General features: G+C 33.0%; 2 protein-coding genes across 9 annotated transcripts; both read left to right on the forward strand.

Moving 5' to 3' along the window:
• The first annotated feature begins 3044 nt into the window (after window positions 1–3044).
• LOC112004434 (disease resistance protein RUN1) lies at window positions 3045–16234 on the forward strand. Of its 8 annotated transcripts, none has more exons than XM_065764799.1 (13): window positions 3045–3209; window positions 4654–5218; window positions 5418–5920; window positions 7330–8470; window positions 8697–8969; window positions 9063–10191; window positions 10304–10797; window positions 10975–11005; window positions 11881–12022; window positions 12100–12187; window positions 12912–13348; window positions 13899–15156; window positions 15344–16234. In XM_065764799.1, the coding sequence occupies exons 1-6, from the start codon at window positions 3124–3126 to the stop codon at window positions 9618–9620; spliced, it is 3126 nt and encodes a 1041-aa protein (XP_065620871.1). In that variant the 5' UTR covers window positions 3045–3123; the 3' UTR covers window positions 9621–10191; window positions 10304–10797; window positions 10975–11005; window positions 11881–12022; window positions 12100–12187; window positions 12912–13348; window positions 13899–15156; window positions 15344–16234. The 8 variants fall into 8 exon arrangements, with proteins under 8 accessions (XP_065620871.1, XP_065620868.1, XP_065620870.1 ...); XM_065764796.1 differs by having other exon boundaries at window positions 11897–12022; XM_065764798.1 differs by having other exon boundaries at window positions 11897–12022; window positions 12918–13348.
• LOC112004433 (uncharacterized) lies at window positions 9748–15832 on the forward strand. Its single transcript, XM_065764791.1, has 8 exons — window positions 9748–10191; window positions 10304–10606; window positions 10975–11046; window positions 12100–12187; window positions 12869–13266; window positions 13899–14148; window positions 14618–15156; window positions 15344–15832. The coding sequence occupies exons 1-8, from the start codon at window positions 9748–9750 to the stop codon at window positions 15830–15832; spliced, it is 2583 nt and encodes an 860-aa protein (XP_065620863.1).
• Window positions 16235–22847: the final 6613 nt, after the last annotated feature.

Here is a 22847-nt window from a genome sequence, read left to right on the forward strand (position 1 = left end):
CTTTCTATTTCATCGCTATAGATATCAGACCTCATAAGCAATATGCAAAAAAATTGGCCATCACTAGCATGCCCTAGTAGCAACAGTATACAATTTTGGACACACGAGTCACGAGTGGGAGAAACATAGGACATGCTCAAAGTCTGTACTTAACCAACATGGATACTTCGATACAGCTCTCAGTTTGAAAGGGAAGACAAACCTCCTCAAATCTCTTAAAAGTGCAGGTAAATTCAATTTTCAATACTTAAGTGCTTTGTTTTTTTAAGTAACACTTAGTTTAGTATATTTTAGGTTTTGATGGCCTATAATGTCCTTAATAATTCATGCTTTTATTTTATTGGGAAGTTTATATTATTTTATTATGGTTTATGTAAAAATAGAAACTAAGATTTTGGGAGAGTTGTAAAATAAGATGGCAAAATTAATAAAATAGGTTTTTAAGGTGTAAAATAGAACTTTTTGGCATCTCGGATGTTAATGCTCTTATGTAATACTTATCAAAACTTTTATTTTCAACTCGTAAAAGCAAGGTACTTTCTTTTCAATTTGGTATTTTGTGGATGTGGAAGTGTTCTTAACATATGATGACTTATAAGCATCGTATTGGACACTTGGGAAATTTCATGACAATTGACTTAGAAGGTTCTTGGACTTTCTTTTCAATTTGTGGACAAACTTCTTCATCAATTTTTTTGTTTTGTTTTGTTTTGTTTGTTTATATTTAGATTGCTCCAACAAATAGAAATCTAATATCAAAATATTTACTTGACTTGACTTACTTTTTTAAAAAAATGGCATGCATTGATTGCAATATATTTTTTCTTGTTGTGCTTTCGCTTTTGAAAAACACAAAAATATATTTTCTTGCTTTCAACCATGTCTATGGGGCACCACCACGTCAAACCCACAACCTAAATATCCATGGTGTTTTTGGAGAAATTTTTAGGTCTACCGAGAGGATTGTTAACGTGGTCCTCCAGGTCCTTCTAACCAATAAAAAGTTGCTATTTATACAAATGTGACATCACCTGGTGCTTTTTTATTCTTAATTCTTGTGCTGACTCACACATTTACATAAATGACATTAATTAATTAGTTGGGAGGACCATTTTAACAATCCTCCCAGTGGACCAAATAATTTCTCGTGTGTTTGAGTCACCACCACGAAATCTTAAGTCCAACCAATTGGCCCACATCACAATCCAAAAACAGCCACCTAAGCAGCCATGAGGCTTGAAAAGAGAGACTTTAAAACTTTTCTTAACATCTTTTTAGGAGTTCAATAATTAAATAATGATAGGATAAATTGTTAGCTTAGTATTTGAATAACTCTTATCTACTTGTAGTAGATAAAGATTAGGTTTCTTTTAAATTTAAAAGTTAGTTTTATTTTGTAAAACTATCTATTTATATAACTTAATGTTGATTAATAACTAAATAAAGAAAGCTAAAAAATTATTTATTATTGAGTGAGTATTTACTTTGAAGGTTTAGAATCCCTTGAAACAACCAACAAACTAATTGGGTTCATAAAAATTTAACCTATGGTGTCCGCTTCTGATGATAACTCTTTATCATCAGACCAAGACACCAATCAGTTTTTGGTGTAGATGGGGATTGAACCCCAGATCTCTTATACAACCATTAGAGATTTTACCAGTTGAATTAGCTGGAACCCACTTGGACATTTTTTTTTTTTTTTTAATTCCCTTGTTTATGTACTTATGTTTGGTTGGGTGGATTTGAGGGAAGATGAAAAAAAAAAAAAAAAAGAGTGAAAAATAGGAAAGAAAATGAGTGAGAGGGTTGTTTGGTTGGGAGGGAGAGAGGGAGAGAAAAATAGTAAGGCCAGTTGTTTTCTCTTTAGACCCACCAAAACTCAATTTCCGAAAAATGGAGAGAAAATAGAAGTGAAAATGTGGTCCAAAACTTTGGACTAAAATGCCCCCTTACCATCATTTCTGTTGTTCAGGTTTTGCTTCTTCTTGCTTCTTCCTCTTCTTCTTCTTCTTCTTCTTCTTCTTCTTTTTTTTTTTTTTTTTTTTTTTTTTGTGTTGTGTGTGTCATTTGATTCCATTAATTCTTAGTGACAGGTTTGTTTTGTTTTCTTAGGTGCAAGTGCAATTCGTTTCTTATTTTTATTTTTTGGGTCTTTTAGGCGTTATTTGTTTTGGATTTTTTATTCATTAGTTTTTTTTTTTATAAATGAAGTGGTCATTCATATTTTTTTAAAATAAAAATATGAAATAGTATTATTTTGTGTTTTATCTAACAGAGACATGATTGTAAATTTATACAAACTACATTTTCTATCCTCTCATTTTTCTTCTTAACCAAACAAAAAAAAATTTCATCCCTCCAACTAAACACAAATAAAGTAAAATAATTTTTATTTTATTCTCCCATTCTTGCATTCCCTCCCTATTTTCTATTCTCTCAATTTTTCATTTATCCAACCAAAATGTATGCTAAATTTATCTCACCCTTTAATAATTAAAAAATAAACAAAATAAACTAGTTTTTTTTTAATTAAGCCAATAATTTATTAAAATGCACTTTTTATTTCGAACTCTAGAAAATAAGCTAATAGAAAAAAAAAATCCATGTATTGTGGAAAGAGTGATAAAGTTTCTGGCATGTTGTGGAAAATTCATTGCGCTTTGTCAGAAAATTAGAGGAAAGTCAGGAGGAGACAACTGTATAGTACCTTCCTGCAAAACGCGAGTTACACTTACACATGGGATGGTAGACGGTCGTACTCACACAGACAACCCACTATTCTTCTTTTTCAATGCGTTCACTCTCACTTTTTCAATGAGTCAACAAGAGAAGGCATGTGTTGTGGAAAGAGCTGTAAAGTTTCTGACGTACGTTTGAATGCGTTCACTCTATGTTCACAATTTTCAGTCAAAAAGAGAAGGCATGTATTGTGGAAAAAGTGGTAAAGTTTCTGGCATGTATTGTGGAAAATTCATTGCGCGTTGGAGACAACTGTATACGCGTGTTCCACTTCCACTTACACATATAAGATGGTATCATGGTAGTACTCACACAGACACAAACTTTTTTTTTGAGGTGAGCAACAAACCAAATCTGTCGCCTCTCACCCCTCTCTTAGCCATGTTGTCACCGCTGCTGCTGCTCTGCTTCTTCTTCACAGCCACCGCTGCCGCTGCTCTGCTTTTTCTTCGCCGCTGCTGCCGCTGGTGCTTCTTCTTCTTTTCTACCTCTTCTTCTTCTTCTTCTTCTTCTTTTGTGCAATATGGGTTTGATGATTCATATATATATATATATATATATATTTTGCATATGGGTTTGATGATTTTTTTTTTTTTTTGGTATAATGGGTATAATGATTCATATATGTTTGATGAGTTTGGAATCTAAATTTTTGTGTATGGGTTTACTGAGTTTAGATCTAAATTTAGGATGATTTTGATGAATTTGTAGAGATGCTGGAATTCAAGAGAAGATAGTTAGAGAATAGAGTTAGAGGAAGAGAGATAATATGATGAGAGAGGGGAGGGAAAATATTATAAAAAATTAAATTACAAAGCTACAAAAGTTAAGTAGTCGTGTATATTCACATGGTTATTATAGCTAACTTGCATATTTATACAGTAATACACAGTCTGATGCTAGTGAGTTTTGAGCAATATTGGGTAAATTTCACCACTTTTTCTATTATGCACTCACTGATGTACATGTGGGTGTAATTTGCAGGCTAGTATAAGTTTGGGATTGCATGTCGTTAGTTAGGATGAGTTAAAAACGATTCAGTAAGGTAATATCTCGAGTTTTTATAGCTCGAGTTTCCTATAAAACTCAAGTCTCAAATACTCGAGTTTCACTTGCTGATTTGGAGGTTTTTTTGCCTCATGGATCTCAAGTCTTACAAACTCAAGTTTATAAAAAGTAAACTCAGTCTATAAGACTTGATTTATGTCAGCATAAAACTGAAAAACATAGTAAACTCATCAGAAAACTAAAACACTCAAACACAGAACAAACCCACTGCCTCACTGCGCACTCATCCATAATGCCTACACGTCTCACACCACATTGTCTCTATCTCATACCACATGGCCTCTCTCTATCACTGCTCCTCCCTCTCAACAAATTTATATTTCAGGTAAGGGTTTTATTGCCATTGTAGTTAGGTATTATTTATTGTTGGGGTGTGGGTTTTACTTTGCTTATTTATTTGGTAGATACTTAACATAATTTAGTTAAGATACGATGATATTGCGAATATATACAACTTTGTTTTGTTAGTGTAAATTTTGAGTATTTATTTGCATGATTTTTGTTAGCAAAATTTATTCAGCATCTTTAGTAATGTTAGGCTCTTACCAGGAGTGTGTTTTTATCATGACATTGAAGGATTTTAGCTTTATTATTATTATTATTTTTTTTTGGTATTGGGTATGAAATAGGTAGTCTTAGCATAACCCGAGAAGGATTTGAGCTTTTTTGTATTGGGTATGAAACAGCTATATAGCTAGGTTTTTTTATCATAACTAATTTGAAGACATTTTTTGTCTAACGTAAGAATGTGTAATGAAAGTCATGCCCTTTGAATGAATTGGAATTTGTACTTTGACTAGATAAAATGTTTTGTAGCTAACATATTACAATTGACTTTAATAGGTTTACAATGACTGTAATTGATATAAACCTATACTACGGTGGTCCACTTAGCAATGCCAATGCGAACAAGGGATTGCCATTTGAAGGGACGGGTATAAAGTGCTATTATACCCAAATTGATCATAGGTTGAAGACCCTTAATGATTTAAAGATGATAGTTATGAAAAAATTATGTGTGGACCCTGCTTTGCACAACATACAAATTATTTTTCGTTCTCCATATGAAGTCCTCAAGGATCAAATTAATTACAAGCATATGACGCTAGAAGCAGACGAACATGTGAAGATCATGTTTGACAAGATGGAGAAGATAGCCCAAGTATGTGTTATTGAGTTGTACATAAAGTTGGAGCTGCGTGCAGAAGTTGGCTCTGAGGAAATCCAACAAACAACCACAAGTTTACAAGTTACAATTTCGGATGCTCAATATGACTGTGGTGAAACTGATGCAGATAATGCTATTAGTGTTCAGAACATTATGAACACAATCCCTGCCTACACACTTCCTGCCTTGTCATTCTCTGCAAATACTAGGGCAAATATGGAACGAAGAACAATTGTACAGGTGTGTTTACACTAGGGTTTTTACTCTACAACTGTTTTTTATTTAAAAAGATATGCATTTTTCGTTTTCCTATACCTACATCCCATTCTAATACTTTCTTCTCTTTAATTGCATTCCAAACACATTTCCTGTTGCACTAATCTAATTCCTATTTCTTTCTCTGATTCAATTCACTCTTTTCTTAATCTTCTGTTTATAGATCCCATCAATGGCTTCCCTGAACAATGAAGGAGCCAGCTTTTCTTCTTCAACTCGCCGATGGGAGTATGCTGTCTTCTTGAGCTTTAGAGGTGAAGATACCCGCGAAGGTTTTACCAGCCACTTATATAAGGCTTTGTGCAACAAAGGCATTAACACCTTCATCGATGATATTGGTCTTCAGAAGGGAGAGGAAATTTCAGAAAAACTTATCCAAGCCATAAAAAATTCATCGATTTTGGTTATTGTCTTCTCTGAAAACTACGCAGAGTCCAAATGGTGCTTGAATGAACTTGCTGAGATTGTTGAGTGTATAAAAAAGGACCCGAAGGTTCAATTTCGACCAATTTTTTACAACGTTGATCCATCAGAAATACGAAATCAAAATGGAAACTTTGGAATTGCACTGGATAATCATGAAAAGAAGTTCAAGGACAAGGTGCAGAGGTGGAGGGATGCTTTAAAAAAAGCAGCTAATGCATCTGGATGGCATTATAAGAAAGGGTATGTATCTAATTGTTGACATCATGATTCATGAGTTTACTAATTTTATACTGCTAATCTGGTTTGTCATAACCATTGCATGCAAAAGTATTCTATTTTGATCATATCATCTAGTATAGGGGCGGTGTCAAGTGTTCTTAACACTTAAAGAAATGCTATGTTCTTAACATTTTTGCAATACTTTCATAAAAAATTCTAAGTTGCGGGTTATTATTGATGGACAAAAAAAATAATTGCAGTAGTAGGTTCAAATTAGAACCAGTATAAATTTACCACTTATAGGCTTTGTTGTGAAAGTGTTGCGAAAATGTTGTGAACATAGCACTTTTTAAAAATTGCCCAAACAAAAAAATTAGCCTAAAAGCCCAAATCAATTTAATTGTAATTTTTTAAATTGTGTTGACAAAGGGCATTTTTTAAAATCATTATTTTATTTTTTAAAAATGCACATTTTTCATTAGCTAGTCTGTTAGTGCTTGCATTAGTCTTTAGTTGAATTTGTTGGATTTATGTGATACATTTTTCCAAAAAGATAATGCATTTTATTTATATTGTTATTTATACAATATATGGGTAATTGAATGGGAGATCAATAGTTTAATGATTGTTTAGCTACTAGCATTGATAATAAAGTTATAATACAACAATTTCAAAATATAAAAACTTGTGAAAGGAAATTTAAAAACTTCAGGTATTTGAGCCTTTTTTTTTTTTTTTGTGGGTGATGTCAATGTGCAATATATGGATAATTGAATAGGAGATCAATAGTTTAATGATTGCCTAGCTGTGTACATTGAAAAAGATGTAGCTGCTAGCATTGATAGTAAAGTTATCATACAACGATTTCAAAACATAAAAACTTGTGAAAGGAAATTTAAAAACTTCAAGTATTTGAGTGTTTTTTGTTTTTTGTTTTTTGTTTTTTTTTTTGTGTGTGTGATGTCAGTGCGCAATATATGGGTAATTGAATAGGAGATTAATAGTTTAATGATTGCTTAGCTGTGTATATTGAAAAAAATGTAGCTACTAGCATTGATAGTAAAGCTATCATACAACGATTTCAAAACATAAAAACTTGTGGAAAATAAAAAAAACTTCTTGTATTTGAGCCTTTTTTTTTTTGTGATGTCAATACGTATATTCAAGTTTTATTTTTATTAACTTTTTTTTAATTTAAATTTTTAATGACCACTCTAAAAAAATTTCTTGAAACTGCCACTAATCTAGTACGAAGTTAATTAGTCTAATAAGGTCCAATTACGAGTTTCTCCCATGTATTTTTATATTTCTAATATGATGTTAATGTCAAAGACAGTTGTATGCTATAACTCACTATTATATATCTTGAATTCATAGTTCATCTGCTAATCTATCTAATTATATGTTTTCTTATGCTATGTGATTGTCAGCTACGCTCCATATAAATCTGAATCTGACTTCATCCAAAACATTGTTGAAGAGATATCAAATGCTAAATTAAGTTGGATGCCGTTATATGTTGCTAAATACCCAGTTGGAATAAATTCTCGTGCAGAGGCCATAGAGTCACTTTTAGATATTGGGTTAGATGAAGTTTGCGTGGTAGGCATGTATGGCCTTCCCGGAGTAGGAAAGACTACAATTGCAAAAGCTGTTTATAATAAAATTGCTAAACATTTTGATGGAAGCAGCTTTTTAGAGAATGTTAGAGAAAAATTAAGGACAAATGCTGGCATAATCAAACTACAAAAGCAACTTCTTAATGACATCTTAGGGGTTGGAAAATGGAAAGTGGGCAACAAATTTAAAGGAATCAGTTTAATAGAGAAGAGACTTTGCCGTAAAAAGGTTCTTTTAATTCTTGATGATGTCGATGATTCGACGCCGATAGAAAATTTGCTTGGAAAATGTAATTGGTTTGCTCCTGGAAGTAGAGCCATTATAACATTACGAGATAGACACTTGTTAACTGCCCTTAAAGAAAATGTTTGTACAACTTACAAGGTCAAGGAATTTGAGGTCGAGCAATTAAACAAACACGAAGCTCTTCAACTCTTTAAAGAGCATGCCTTTCATGGAAACAAACCTCATGATGAAGATTATTCTAAACTTGCAACTAAATTCATAGATTTTGCCAATGGCCTTCCACTTGCTCTAGAAATAATAGCTCGTGATTTGTGTGGAAGACCTAAAGATGAATGGGAAAGTGCATTAGATATGTATAAGAAAATTCCCAATAAGGGCATTCAAAATATACTTCAAGTAAGTTATGATGGATTGCAAGACATCGAGAAAGATATTTTTCTCGATATTGCATGTTTCTTCAAAGGATGGGACAAAGGTTATGTTGTAAAGATATTAGATGCATGTGAATTATATCCAGGTTCTGGTATTCCGAGACTTGTTGATAAATGTCTTATAACCATTGATCAATATGGTACATTGTCAATGCATGACTTGATACAACAAATGGGCAGGGAAGTTGTTCGACAAGAAGAACCAAAGATCCTTAGAAAACGTAGTAGGTTATGTTGTTATAAGGATTCACTTGAAGTACTAACTAGAAATGAGGTAAAAGTTCTTTTTCTTCAATTATTTTGCTCTTTTTTTTTTCTTTTTCTTTTTTTTTCTTTTTCACTAGGTGAAGGTATTGTATTTTTTCTGTAATTTTTTTTTCTAACATTTTATAAAATATTAGTTCATCAGTATTTTTTATTTTGGCTTAAAATTTCAAAATTATTATACATTTGGAAAATTATATTACTTTCTATAGTTGACTTGATGCTTCTCCAATTAGGGATCAGAAAAAATTCGAGGCATAATGTTGCATTCGCCCCAACCAGTAAAAGTGCAACTAAACACGGAAGCTTTCAGAAAGATGGAAAATCTCAAATTTCTAATAGTTGAGAATGTACATATTTATGAACCACTTGAATTTCTTCCCTACGGTCTAATATTTCTTATGTGGCCCAATTATTCTTTTCATTGGCCATCTGAGTATTTTCCTGAAAAACTTGTTGCTATTGAGATGCCACATAGTCACATTAGATTGCCAAAGCTAATCAAGCAGGTATGATTATGTATATTTTTAAATTCGGATTTTTGTTAAATTTTTTATTTCAAATTTTGTTGTAGTTAACTTTTGATTTTTTTTTTCCTACAGGAGCTTTGGTTAGAAAATTTGATAGATGTCAATCTCAGTCATTGTGAATTTATTACGAAATTACCTAAATTAAAGGCCCCAAATTTAGAGAATTTAAACCTCTCTTCTTGTAAAAACTTAGTTGAATTTCCTAAATTACGGGCCCCAAATTTAGAGTATTTGCACCTCTCTTTTTGTGAAAATTTAGTTAAATTTCCTAAATTACGGGCCCCAAATTTAAAGTATTTGTACCTCTATTATTGTGAAAATTTAGTTGAATTTCCTAAATTAGGGGCCCCAAATATAGAGATGTTGGACCTCCGTCATTGTGAAAATTTAGTTAAATTTCCTAAATTATGGGCCCCAAATTTAAAGGATTTGAACCTTTGTTATTGTGAAAATTTAGTTGAATTTCCTAAATTATGGCCCCCAAATATAGAGATTTTGGACCTCGGTGGTTGTGAAATTTTAGTTAAATTACCTAAATTATGGGCCCCAAATTTAGAGGATTTGATCCTTCGTGAGTGTGAAAATTTAGTTGAGATTGATGAATGCTTTGGATCTCTTGAAAAAGCTTGAAACATGGGATCTCGTTGATTGCAAAAATCTTCAAATTCTTCCAAGCCAGCTCAGGTTGAAATCTCTTCGTTTTTTTAATCTTTCTGGCTGCTCAAGGCTTGAGAAGCTCCCTAATTTTCATCCAGAAATGGAATGTTTAAAGACTTTAGAATTAAAAGGGAGTGGTATTAGAGAGGTGCCTTCATCAATCGAGCATCTCACTGGGCTTTGCAAATTAAGTCTTTATGAATTGCGAAGGCTTCAGGAATTGTCGATTCCTACTGCCAAATTGAGACCGACATCCGGATATGGGTTTGTGAACATGAAAGAAGTGTCTTTCAGGGGCTATAAAAGCAGAATTGAATTAGATCTTTTGATGAAGCCTGATTACTTCCCCGCATTGGAAAGGATAGATCTATCTTATACCAATATTGTTACCATCCCTGAAACCATTAGCAGATTAGAAAAACTTTCTATTACGAATTGCAAGCTTCTTCGTGAAATTCAAGGACTTCCACAATCGATAAGTCAGGTTTTTGCGGAGAATTGCATGTTGTTGGATATCCAATCACCAAGCGGGCTATTCAATCAGGTTTCCCTCTTTCTTTAAGATATATATAAAGAAACAATTTTTGTTACTTTCTCTAAATACTTTATGAGATTTGCTAAATGAAAAATATCTTGAATTTTCTAATTGCATGCAGGTAGTAGAAATGATTTGGATTTTATCAAATAGAGTATGTGGTAGGGCAAGAAGCCACAAAGTAATGGATCCACAGTTGACCAATTACTTCGCGTCTGAATCTGAAGATGGGGACATATCGATGGATACGCAGTTCTTCAATCGTACTATTCTTGTTTATGGAACTGAGGTGCCAAAATGGTTTCATCATCAAAGTGTTGATAAATCCATATTTTTCTTTGTTGGTCGCAAATTTCCAAAATTTGCTGTCTGTATTGTTCCTGCACAAGAGGGTTTTCTTGCTCTGTTTACATTTCCATCAATGGTGAACGTCCAAATTATTTTCCTCCAATTCTTGGGTCTGTGCAAAGGCAATTAAATGAATCAAATCCAACTGACCAGAATCTTGTTGAGATTTCACTCTGTGTAAATTGCGCCGGTACTTCTCAAATGTGTGCTTTGAGACAATGGGGGCACGTAAAAGAATGCACCTGTCCTCCTCAATAATCTGCTAATGTATGTTTCCCTTTTTGGTAGAACTGTTTAGATTTTATCAACTTATTAAGTATTTATTGTGCTTCTGTCAAAAAAAAAAAATTTGGGTATTGAATAAGTTTCTGAACTTAAAAATTATTATTTATAAAATAATTATTTCATTTCAGTTAATTGGTCTTATTTTTTTTGTTAATGCAGTTGACTGGGATGGTTGCGGTTGAAGTCACTGGTAGGCCCCAGATTTCCTTTTGCCTTGCATGTGATTCATTTGTATGATTTTGTGTTTTATTTATTTGAGATGCATAATTTCTGCTTAGCTTACCATGGTGAGGAAAGATCTTGCAATTGTTTCCTAGTTTTATTCATTCGTTTGGACTTAATTGGTTTCTTGATTTAAAAAATATGTACACCAATCGCTTAGAATGCTGGCTTTTGTAGAAAATGTGTATCATTTTGAATTTTAGAAGCTGCATCAAATTTTTTGGCTGGTACAAGATTGTTTGAGATAAATCGTAAATGATTTGCATTATAGCATCACACCTGAATGTTCTATAATAATTTACTAGGTTAGCTGGTCATTTAAGACATGCTAACCAAAAATTAGAAAGGCTGTGCATTTTAATGTCTCTGGTTGGGTCGCTGGAAGAATATAGTTCATGTTTAATTGGTTGAAGAGCTGATTTTCAAAGATATAATCTAAAAGAATAGGTCTTTCCGGGCGTGTCCTGTTTTCAGTTAAATATCTTTCTTAACTTATCAAAAAAAAAAGAAAAAAAAGCATAGGTCTTTAATATTTGATATAGTGAGGATCACAGGGCCACGAATTCTTTATTGTTGGCATAGCAACAGTAGCGGCTGTTATAACTCATTAATTCCTTAAGTTTTTGCATTTAAAATGATCTTTCTATCATTTAGGATCCTCTGTCCACATTTTATAGCCAATTCTCTAAAGGTCAAACTAAATTTTCAAAGTAGTTCGAGTCACCCTTTTGACATTAGAATTCAAGACAAGCATTAACAGAAAAGCTTCAATTTCAAGTCAGTCTTATGCAAGTAGAAAAGATAGTTGAAAAATGAAAATCAGCATTTAATAGGTTAACCCAGTTTCTGAATTCTGCAGAAGGTTATGAGCTATAAGCATCTCAAACTTCATGGCAAACTGTGAACTGAAGACAATGGTAGTCTAGCAAATTTTGTGTGGAACCTTTAAAAAAAAAAAATCCGTTGATGAGCCCTCTACACTGAGGTAAACTTGAAGCTCCTCTGCACATTGATGAAGTCACTTAGACCTAAACTCGGCTTAACCCTGTATTACAAATGCAGGATGAGACACATTGTTTCCTTCAAGTTGGAGGAAATGACAAACCTTTCAAGTGCGCAAAGAATTGCCTCTTGGCATGCTTGTCCTCAGGTAAATAATATCCATAGACATTTGTCCATTTAAGAACTTGCCTCAATTCTACTTTCTGCATAAACAGCATATTTGATGAGAACAAGGAGGGTATGTGCTTTACTTTGAATAGACTCAAGTATTGGGGGTGCTACAAGAGATCCAAACTTCAGTTCTATCCAGTTAAGCGTATTGGACAAGAATGAACTCAGTAATTGTATCAATAGAGGCCTTGAGAATTGGTTTCAAAGCTACTTTCAAGTCTCTTTCTTTCACACTCACACTCTCACTGTCTCTCTCTCACTGTCTCATGAAGCTCCATATTTTCGATTTTACAGGGCTACTCTAGTCAACGCTATATTTATAATGATTGTTTTCCTAAATGTGAAATTCTGGAGTGGTTTTGCAATCAAAGTGGTTCTTTATTGAGAATCCAGCTAATTCCAAATCTTTATACTAATTCTGACTAGATAGGAATTGCTCTATTTTCTACATTCACAGTGCACAAGCATCCAACTCTCATTCTTGACAACTTGGCTACAGAAATTTCTCATGGCTTTTCTTGTTCTTTGACAAGTGACATGGGCAGCTAGACGGTGTCAAATAAACATTACATCACTGTGTCTGAACACAACAAATTTATTTGGTTAAAGCAATGTAAATTCATTTGGATCATACATGTACCTCATGCTTGATTTTCAGATAAGTTGAATTGTAGCAATCTCTTAACTGCTTTATTTGGTAGTGATAGCCAAGACTTGATGGTGCAGAACTGTGGTTACAGTCTTGAGTACCAGCAAAATGTGGGAGAGTTGGTGCAAACATTAGTCCAATGCTCAACCATGTTTTCTGATAATTCCGATCTCATCCATCAATTTACTGCTCATCAATCTAGAACAAAGCAACAGAGCCATGATGATGATAATGTTGAGGGGGAAACCAGTGGAAATGGTGGATCTAATGGGACATTGAGAGGGCTTCAAGAAAAAATAAAGCAGCAGAGCCATGATGATGATGATGATGATGATGAAGATGAGGGAGAAACCAGTGGAACTAGCAGATCTAATGGGACATTGAGAGTGCCACATTATCAGGAAAAAGTTTGTGCAACTTGCTATCAAAAATTCATTGATGCTGAGGGGCCAACCCATTATTGTCATCGTCGAGAACACCCTGTCTGAGGTACCTCTCTGTTCCTCTCATGACCTTTATATGTCTAACTTACAAGACTTTCATTTACACTTTACACCATCTATAACCTTCTATACCATTGTTAAAGAGAGCACAACTTTTTTAGTGTCTGTTTTTAAAAAAAATACTCTTATACATTAATTATAATAAGTTTAAAAAACTTAAACTAATAAGATCAAATAAAAAATAATGAACTTCAAACATCTAACTTTTGAATACACATGTTGCACTTGTGAAGAGCTTTTTTAAAATAATTCTGATATAATCCCATAAATTTTTGAAAATCCAAATTTTTGTACAAAAGGTTTTGCATTTTGGAAGTTCATATTTTTCCACGTCATTATTCTGAAATTTATTTTTTTAATTGAGTTTAAATTTTGTAAAAATTCTTTATAAAACCTCTTATATTTATCCCATCAATTGATAAACGCTTATCAAATATTGACTACTATAAGTCTATAATTATCAAATTTATATTTTGTTGAAATTTTCCCAATATTGTATGTGTTACTGAATAGTTATCAATATATCTATTTTACAGGAATTTCATTTACACTATCCATGTGATCATTGTTTCCCTCCAACTAAGATTGCAGAGTTATTCAGCCATTGTGCTTCTGGATCCTCAATGGCAATCCAGTTACCTTCAAATTTGCATAATGATTCTAATTGGCTGGGATTTGCCAATTGTGCTGCATTTTCATTCCAAGAGTATCCAACTGAGTTTCTTGACAATCTGGAAACTGAAATTCCCCACCACCTTAGTTGTCTGTTTGATATGGATATAGGTGGTTTGAAACCTCTCCATGTATATAGCAACTTTAAAGAAGAACTCAAGTGGTTACATCTACATGGATTCATTTGGCTATCCTATATACCATATTGGTGGCTTTCTGATAAGAAAAATCAATGCAACCACATAGAGGTCTCAATTGCAAGTGACTGGCCAAGCTGGATTGTACAGAAGTGTGGACTTCGTCTTGTGTACCTACAAGATGAATAAGAGTTTTGGAAAATTCGATTCCACTTGAGAGCTTCACTTTATGACAATTGGGACATCATTCGTGAAGATTTAGTGGAACACCGACTATTAAAATCATCCTCAAAAGCATCCTCAAATCAAACATTCTCTGTGAATAAATGTTTTCCTCAAAGTGAAATTCCGGAATGGTTTAGGCATCAAAGTACAGGCCCTTCTCTGTCTATCCAGCTACCTTCAAATTTCAGTAATGCTGGACTAGTTGTGTGCTTCATTTTCAGTCCATGAGCATCCAATTATCACAAGTGATAATCTGGATTCAGACATTTCCCACCACCTTATTTGTCGTTTGGATGCTGAGAAAGGTAGCCTAGAATCTCCCCTTCTCTATCAAATCACTGAAGAGAACTTCACATGGTTAAATATACAGGGATTCATTTGGCTATACTACATACCTCGTGGGTCATTGTCAGATTTTTTTAATCAGAGCAGTCAGATTGAGGTTTCAATTGGAAGCGACTTCCCAGGTTTGATGGTGAAGAAGTGTGGGCAACGTTTCTTATACCATCAAGATGTGGAAGAGTTTGAGCAAACGATCATTAAGTGCTCTACTGTGCCTTTTTACAATATGGAACTCATCCATCAATCATTAGCTAGTGATTCTCCAAATGATAAGCCAAAGAATGAAGCTGGTTGTTCTTATGAGGATCCAAACCTTGGAAGGTTGAGAAGACCCATTTACCAGGAGCAAAGCAGTAGAGATAGCATCTATCTCGAAGATCAACATCCTGATAATCAACTCAGCAAAAGTGATTTACAGGTAACAAATTAATGCGTATTTCCTTTCAAATTACTATCAAGCTCCCTTCTAGTTCAGTCATCAGTGGCATTGTCTGATCCCCCTTATAAGGAGAGCCATAGTTGAATCACCCCCTCTTTTACTGATTTTAACAATTTTGAATTGTTGGAAAAATTCTCTCATTGAACATCATGTTCCTATTTTACAGGAATTTGATCGAAGTTTGGTGTATAATTCTTGTTTTCCTCCAAGTGAAATTCTTGAGTGGTTCAACCATCATAGTGGCGAGCCACCAGTGACAATCCATCTACCTCTAAATTTATATGATGATAGTACTTGGAGGGGACTCGCACTATTTGTTTCTTTCTCAGTCAACATCAAGGATCCTACTACCGTCCTAGACATTCTTAATTCAGAAAATGCTCATCATCTTTATTGTCATTTGGAAAGCAATGTTGGTTCTTTGGAACCTCTCCATGCCTATTGCCTTACTAAAGAAGATGTCATGTTGTTACATCTAGGTGGATTCATGTGGCTATCCTCTATACCACGTAGCTCATTTCCAGATTGGTTGAATCAATGTAATCACATTGAGGCTTCAATTGTTAGCGATTGCCCAAACTTGACAGTGGTGAAGTGTGGACTCCGTCTTATACATCGGCATGATGAGGAAGAGTTTTTTTTTTTTGCTGAATGATGAGGAAGAGTTTAAGCAAACTACAAGGCACGGCTTGGCCTCATTGTCTGACAATTGGGGTCTCATCCTTCATTTGACGGCTCACAGTAGAAAAAGAAATAAGAAAAACCTCTCCATGCTTAAAGAGAAAGGCAAGCATGTGCTAGAATAGCATCTCCTCTTATTGTTCTGCTGCTTTTCTTAGCGGTTCTCCCTTCTGTTCTCAATTAAAAATATAACTAGACACTCATAATCTCTGCTGCTTAGTTAACTCAATATTGGGCTCAAGTTTCTTGTTCCTTGGACTAATGTGAGCACTATCTTTAGTTTTTGCATTAATAGGAGGCAACAAAGGCATTGTCACTAATAGTGAGCTGTTAAAAATATGCTTTAATTTAATTGGAAGGAGTGATTAAAAATGAACTCTTTCTTTGCACTTTTTCTTTGTTTTAAGGGAATAAAGAGATTAAATTCTATAAGGATGGGGTGTAAAACCTATGTTTTACACCATCCAATAAGTGATTGCCACATCAGCATTTTACTTAAAATTTATTAAAATTCAATACATCCTACCACACTTAATAACATCTCGACTGATTCCCAATTTGGTTAGATTTATATATGGGTATTAGAATTGATTGAGTGTGATTGTATTTATTCTTAAATATGTGATAATATGATGTGGCATGTTAGGATTGGAGGGGTAAAACATGAGTTTTACACCATGTCCTTATAGAATTTAATCTCGGGAATAAATGCATGTTCATGTAGTAATCACTAGAAAGTGATCTCTAGCTGAGATAATTGAGTAGAAAAAAATTATCATAAACAATAATGTGACTTCTACACATGTTGGAAACACTTTCTGTAAGGTGATAATTGCCCATACAGTTTAACCAAAAAAAAAAGATAATTGCCCAGACAGAGTTAAGAAGGTAGGCTTAGTTGGATTTGTATATAGTAGCTGATTAGGATACGGTTGTCATCTTAAATAATATTTGGAGCCTATTCACATGGTCAGGTTTCTGTGAGTAGCCTAGGTGCATTGGCATTTACTGAGAAATAAGTGCTTCCAAATAGTGAAAATACCAAAGAAATTCCTTTGTTCATTGTTATTGATTTTTAACAACAATTTATTGTTTGCTTTAAAATAATAATGAAGGGAAAGGAAAGTAAAATGGTGGATAGATAATTGTGCTTGGAAGAAAAGATGGACAATTTTTTTTTTTTGAATTAGTTTTATAATAATTCAATTGTTACCAAGTGGACGAGAAGGGATTTTTTTTTTTTTTTTTTTTAATTTATAAATTTTTACAACAAGTGAGGGAATGAGGATTTGAATTATGGTTTTTCTAAAAAATGAGATCATTCAATACCACTGAATTACAAAGTTTTTGATTGGAGGAGAGATTTGATTCATTTGAACTTAAATTGAAGACGGATGAACTCATAAGTAATTTGTCACACATCTCTCAAGTGTTGGCACAAAAAGTTATTAAAAAAAAAAAATAATAGAGAAAAACAATATATACCTATAAAAGTTAACATTTTCCAAGTGTATCATCCGTAATAAATTAATATCAGATGACAAAGATTGAATCCAATGCTTTGTGCAGCGAACTCATCAAAATTATAACATGTGTTCACTTTTAACCACGTATCATGATCTTGACGGTCCAGAATATTGGACCAAGCCAAGTCCAATTTTAGGTACCATGAGTTTTGAAAATTGTTTTCAAATCAAGGTGAATATTTGGACCAGTAGCTTCATGCATCTACTTCATAGGCACCAATTTTACTTTTATTCTATTTCCCTCTTATGTATTATACTAACGTTATGTTCTTCACTGAATTATCCATTACTATTTAGCTACCAACTCATACAATCAATTTCACTAGCAACAGGGTATAATAATACATATGTTTATCAAAAAATCAACAAGTTCGAACTCCCAATCATAAAAGGTTCAAAATTCGAATAAACTTGAGATTCCAAACGCGTAGTCTAAGGTTGCGTTTGGCATTGACTTAAAAAGTCAGTTTTTTTTACTATTTAGTTTATTTTTACTACTATTTATGGATCTCATTGAACTTTCTAGTATTATTCATGGTCTCATTGTACTATTTCAGTTACTTTTTAGTTTTATGTACAGTACTTTCAGCAAAAAGTTTTCAATTTCAGTAAGTAAGATGATCCCAAATGGATTCTAAGTCTAACAACTCTCTTTTGCTTTAAAAAAAAAAAAAAAAGTCTTAACAACTCTTTAGAATCAAGGCAAGATTATAGAACACAAAAGCATCTTCCTTCTTGGCAATCAAAAGCAAATTAGGAAACACATAATTTAAATTTAGTTCCCAGCATAAAAAAATTATAGCAAAACCTAATCCTCATATTAATTCTAATCCCAAATTAACGAAAGCAAAGAACAAACCTAATATCAAATAAGTCAATATCGTACTGGTAACAGCTATACCGGCAATATACTGCATTGGCCATCAAATAAGTTGTTACTCCTCTAAAATGTATCATCAGATAAAATATAAGGTCATACTGGCAATTTTCGAGTGTTTCACCCAAAACAGATATTTCAATTGATACAATAAAAGATATTTTAAAATTAAAAAAAAAAATGTCATAGAAAATATTATTTAAGCTAATGCATTGGGTTAGTGTATTTAGGCTAATGTTTGAGCTTATAAAATATATTGATTTGATTATATATATATATATAGATAGGTTCAAGTTACACCTGGTGTAACTTTTTAGAGTTACACATTTTTTATATCATTAGATTTAAGTAGATCCAACGGTTAAAAAATAACTATAATTATTACAAATATTTTGATTAAAATCTAATTAATTACCCCCATTTATTAAAGCATTCACAGCAGTGGTGCTAAATAGCTATATTGCTATTTTTTATTGCAATATTATGACCAAATTACTCTATTTTATTGCAATTTATAACTTTAACTGACCACACAACAAATTGCAGACCAAAGAAGAAGAATAAAAGCATGCCTTTTTAACAACACATCTACAAGAAGTCTTTAAATTCAATTTTATGTAATTAACTCCAAATGAAAATGTGCAGTCAAAATTTTTCTGTGAAAGCCTTTCAGTGTATTGAACATTCATGCTTTGGTTAAATAGCTCATAAAGGTTCAAACTTTCATCATTAGGAACCTAATAATAAGCCCATTGAATACAAATTACAAGGATTCAAGCATTTTTAAACAATTGACAAAAATGCAAGAAATATAAGACTTGATTTCAATTCCTAAGCTAAAAACCAAAAAAAGAGAAAACAGAATTAAATTCAGCCCCAATAAATCAATCAACAAAATTGTGACACCATTATTTACTTTCCTTCCTTTCCTAGCATCCAAATTGAGTTTATTAAAAAAAATAGAGATAAAAGAAAATGATGTCGCGGAAGCCTGAAGAGAAGCACACACGATGCTCTCTTGATGGAACAGAAACTAAACTCTTAGTTCCTGGTAGTAAACCTCGAATCTAAGGGGAATTTCCCTGATTCCACAAGGAGATAAAACTGGAATCCACCAGAAGAAAATTTGACAAAACATATGTGTTTATTGATAATAGTCTAAAAACTGAATTGCCTTTAGAGGCTACAACGTGTTTAATTAGTAAAAACAAAACCTAAGGCAACTAGAAACCCTAAGGCGGCTACGAAGGCATATAAAACCCTAATTTGACTAAACAACATTAAAACACCTAAAAACAAGAAAATAAATGCTCTAAACCTAAAATAACGAAAATTACATAAAAATACCAAACATAAAAGATTACAGAACTTAATTAGAATATTTTGTCCTACATCAGACCCCTCCACTTGAAATAAACTCATTCTCGAGTTCATTCTTGAAATTTGAAATCTTCCACTCCAAATAAACAAATACTTTGAATGTTTTAATAACTTGATCCAGTTCTGAAACTTGAATTCTTCATAAAATGTAGCATAAAATTTCTTCTCATTTACTTTCAATTTATTTGCAACATCAATCAAAAATGGGTTGATAATGAAATTAAAATTTTCTACTCCAAGAAAATCAACCTATTGTGTAGTTGCCTTCAATAAATCAACTGGAACCTAGGGGTTGTGGGTGATGGACTCGTCCTCACCTTTGACCCCCAAGTGGATCTTCCACAATATTCTCAATAATTACTATCTCTTGATTTCTGTGATCTTCCACAATCAACTCAATCTTCTTTTCAAGTTTCAATTCAACAACTTGTTGCAAGTCTTGACCCTTTTTAACCGCTTCAAAAGTTTCTCCAAAAATAGGCTGCTTCTTCTCAACCCTCAAACTCTTTCCTTTACTTGATACACGGACTTGAATGTGATAATTTTGGTTTTGACCTTTCATGTTGTGAACATATTGATTTTCATATGAATATACATATTTATAATCAACACTTGTATAATCTAGTATATCATAATAGTCATTAGAAAACCATAAATCAATTAATACTTTTTTCATTCTTTGCCAAGAGCAGATTGGATGCTTACCTCACCGCTTTCTATCAATTTGAATCTCTTCCCACCATTCCTCTGCTTCATCGTCCAATTTATTAGATGCAAGCTACACCTTTTCTTCATCACAAATCTTTCAAAAATTAAAATACTCTTCCAAATCTAGAAGCCAGTCGATAAAATCTAACTTACACATATCTCCATCAAATAATGGAATTTTCTTGTAGTTAGGAATGTGTCTTTGAATATATTGGTCATTGTCATTGTGAGATGAATTCCTAGCAAGAAGAGTAGCAATCTTTTGCCTGATTTCACCTATAATTTGCTGACTCTTTTCACAAAATTGGTGATTCTCATCACGAAAATTGAGGAACTTAACCCTAGTAAGGACTGGGTAGTCGACGTCGTCGCCGCCGTCATTGTTGTGGAGGTCACCATCTCACCGGTTAGCCATCAAAACAAGGTAAGTCAAGGATTTTATACCAACTAATGTCGCGGAAGCCTGAAGAAAAGCACACACGATGCTCTCTTGATGGAACAGAAACTAAACTGTTAGTTCCTGGGTAGTAAACCTCGAATCCACGAGGGGTTCTTTCAATCCATAAAGTGATAGGTCTGGAATCCACCAGAGAACACAATAGACATAAGTCTAAAATTTTATTGATCATAAACTATGAAAAACGTTTATAGACTTAGAGGCCTATTTAAGGGCTTTTTAAAACTTGACTGACAAGAAAATATAATCTAAATTAACTTCTAATCGATACCTAACTATAACAGGAATCAAATTTGACTTAAAAAAAATTAAATGCACCTAAAAATAAGGAAATAAATCACCCAAACCTAAAATAACGTTTTTTTACATAAAAATACCAAAAATAATAAATTACAATAATTAAATAGTAAATTGTGTCCTACATTAGACCCCTCCACTTGAAACAAACTCGTCCTCGAGTTCATCTTTGAAATCTAAAATCTTCCGCTCCAAATAAACAAATACTTCGAATGCTTTAATAACTTGAATAGGCTCTGAAACTTGAATCCTTTATAAAGTGTAGCATAAAATTTCTTCTCATCTACTTTCAATTTATTTGCAATATCAATCAAAAAAGGGTTGCTAATAAAATTAAAATTTTCTACTCTAAGAAAATCAACATATTGTGTAGTCATCTTCAACAAATCAACTGAGACCTCAAGATTGTGAGTTGTGCACTCATCCTCATATTTGACCTCAATTGAATCTTCCATAATGTTCTCAATAATGACCATATCTTCATTCCTGTCATCATCCACAACCAACTCAACCTTCGTGTTTTTGACCTCTTCATCAAATTTTTGACAAGTGATATCTTTAATCTTCAATTCAATAACTTGTTGCAAGTCTTGATCTTTTTTAACCCCTACAAAATTTTCTTTGGAAATAGGTTGCTTCTTCTTAACCCTCAAACTCCTTTCTTTACTTGACACATGGACTTGACTGTGATAATTTTGGTTTTGTGGTTGACCTTTCATGTTTTGAACATATTGCTTTTCATATGAATATATAGATTTATAATCAACACTTGTATAATCTAATATATCATAATAGTCATTAGGAAACCATAAATCAATTAATACCTTTTTCATTCTTTGCCAAGAGCAGATTGGATGCTTACCTCGCCGCTTTCTATCGATTTGAAAATCTTCCCACCATTTCTCTACTTCATTGTTTAATTTATTAGATGCAAGCCGCACCTTTTCTTCATCACAAATCTTCTAAAAATTAAAATACTCTTCTAAATCAAGAAGCCAGTCAATAAAATCCATCTTACACATATCTCCATCAAATAATGGAATTTTCTTGTAGCTAGGAGTGCGTCTTTGAATATATCGAACATTGTTGTTGCAAGATAATTTCCTAGCAAGAAGAGTAGCAATCTTTTGCTGGATTTCGCCTATAATTTTTTGACTCTTTTCACAAAATTGGTGATTCTCATCACGAAAATTAAGGAACTCAGCCCTAGTGAGGATTGGGTTGTTGACGTCGTCACCGTCGTCATTGTTGTGGTGGTCACCGTCTCGCCGGTTAGCTATCAGACCAGGGTAAGTCAAGGCTCTGATACTAACTGATGTTGCGGAAGCCTGAAGAGAAGCCCACACGATACTCTCTTGATGGAACAGAAACTAAACTATTAATTCCTGGTAATAAACTTCGAATCCACAAGGGGTTTCCTGAATCCACAAGGAGATAAAACTGGAATCCACAAGAAGAAAATTTGACAAAACGTCTATGTTTATTGATAATAGTCTAAAAACTGAATTGCCTTTGGAGGCTACAATGCGTTTAAATGGTAAAAACAAAACCTAGGGCAACTAGAAACCCTAAAGCGGCTACGAAAGCATATAAAATCCTAATTTGAGTAAACAACATTAAAACACCTAAAAACAAGGAAATAAATGCCCTAAACCTAAAATAACGAAAATTACATAAAAATACCAAATATAAAAGATTACAGAAATTAATTAGAATATTTTGTCCTACATCAAAAAACCCTTTT

Source organism: Quercus suber, unplaced genomic scaffold (genome assembly GCF_002906115.3).
Source record: "Quercus suber isolate HL8 unplaced genomic scaffold, Cork oak 2.0 scaffold_584, whole genome shotgun sequence".
Lineage (NCBI taxonomy): Eukaryota > Viridiplantae > Streptophyta > Magnoliopsida > Fagales > Fagaceae > Quercus > Quercus suber.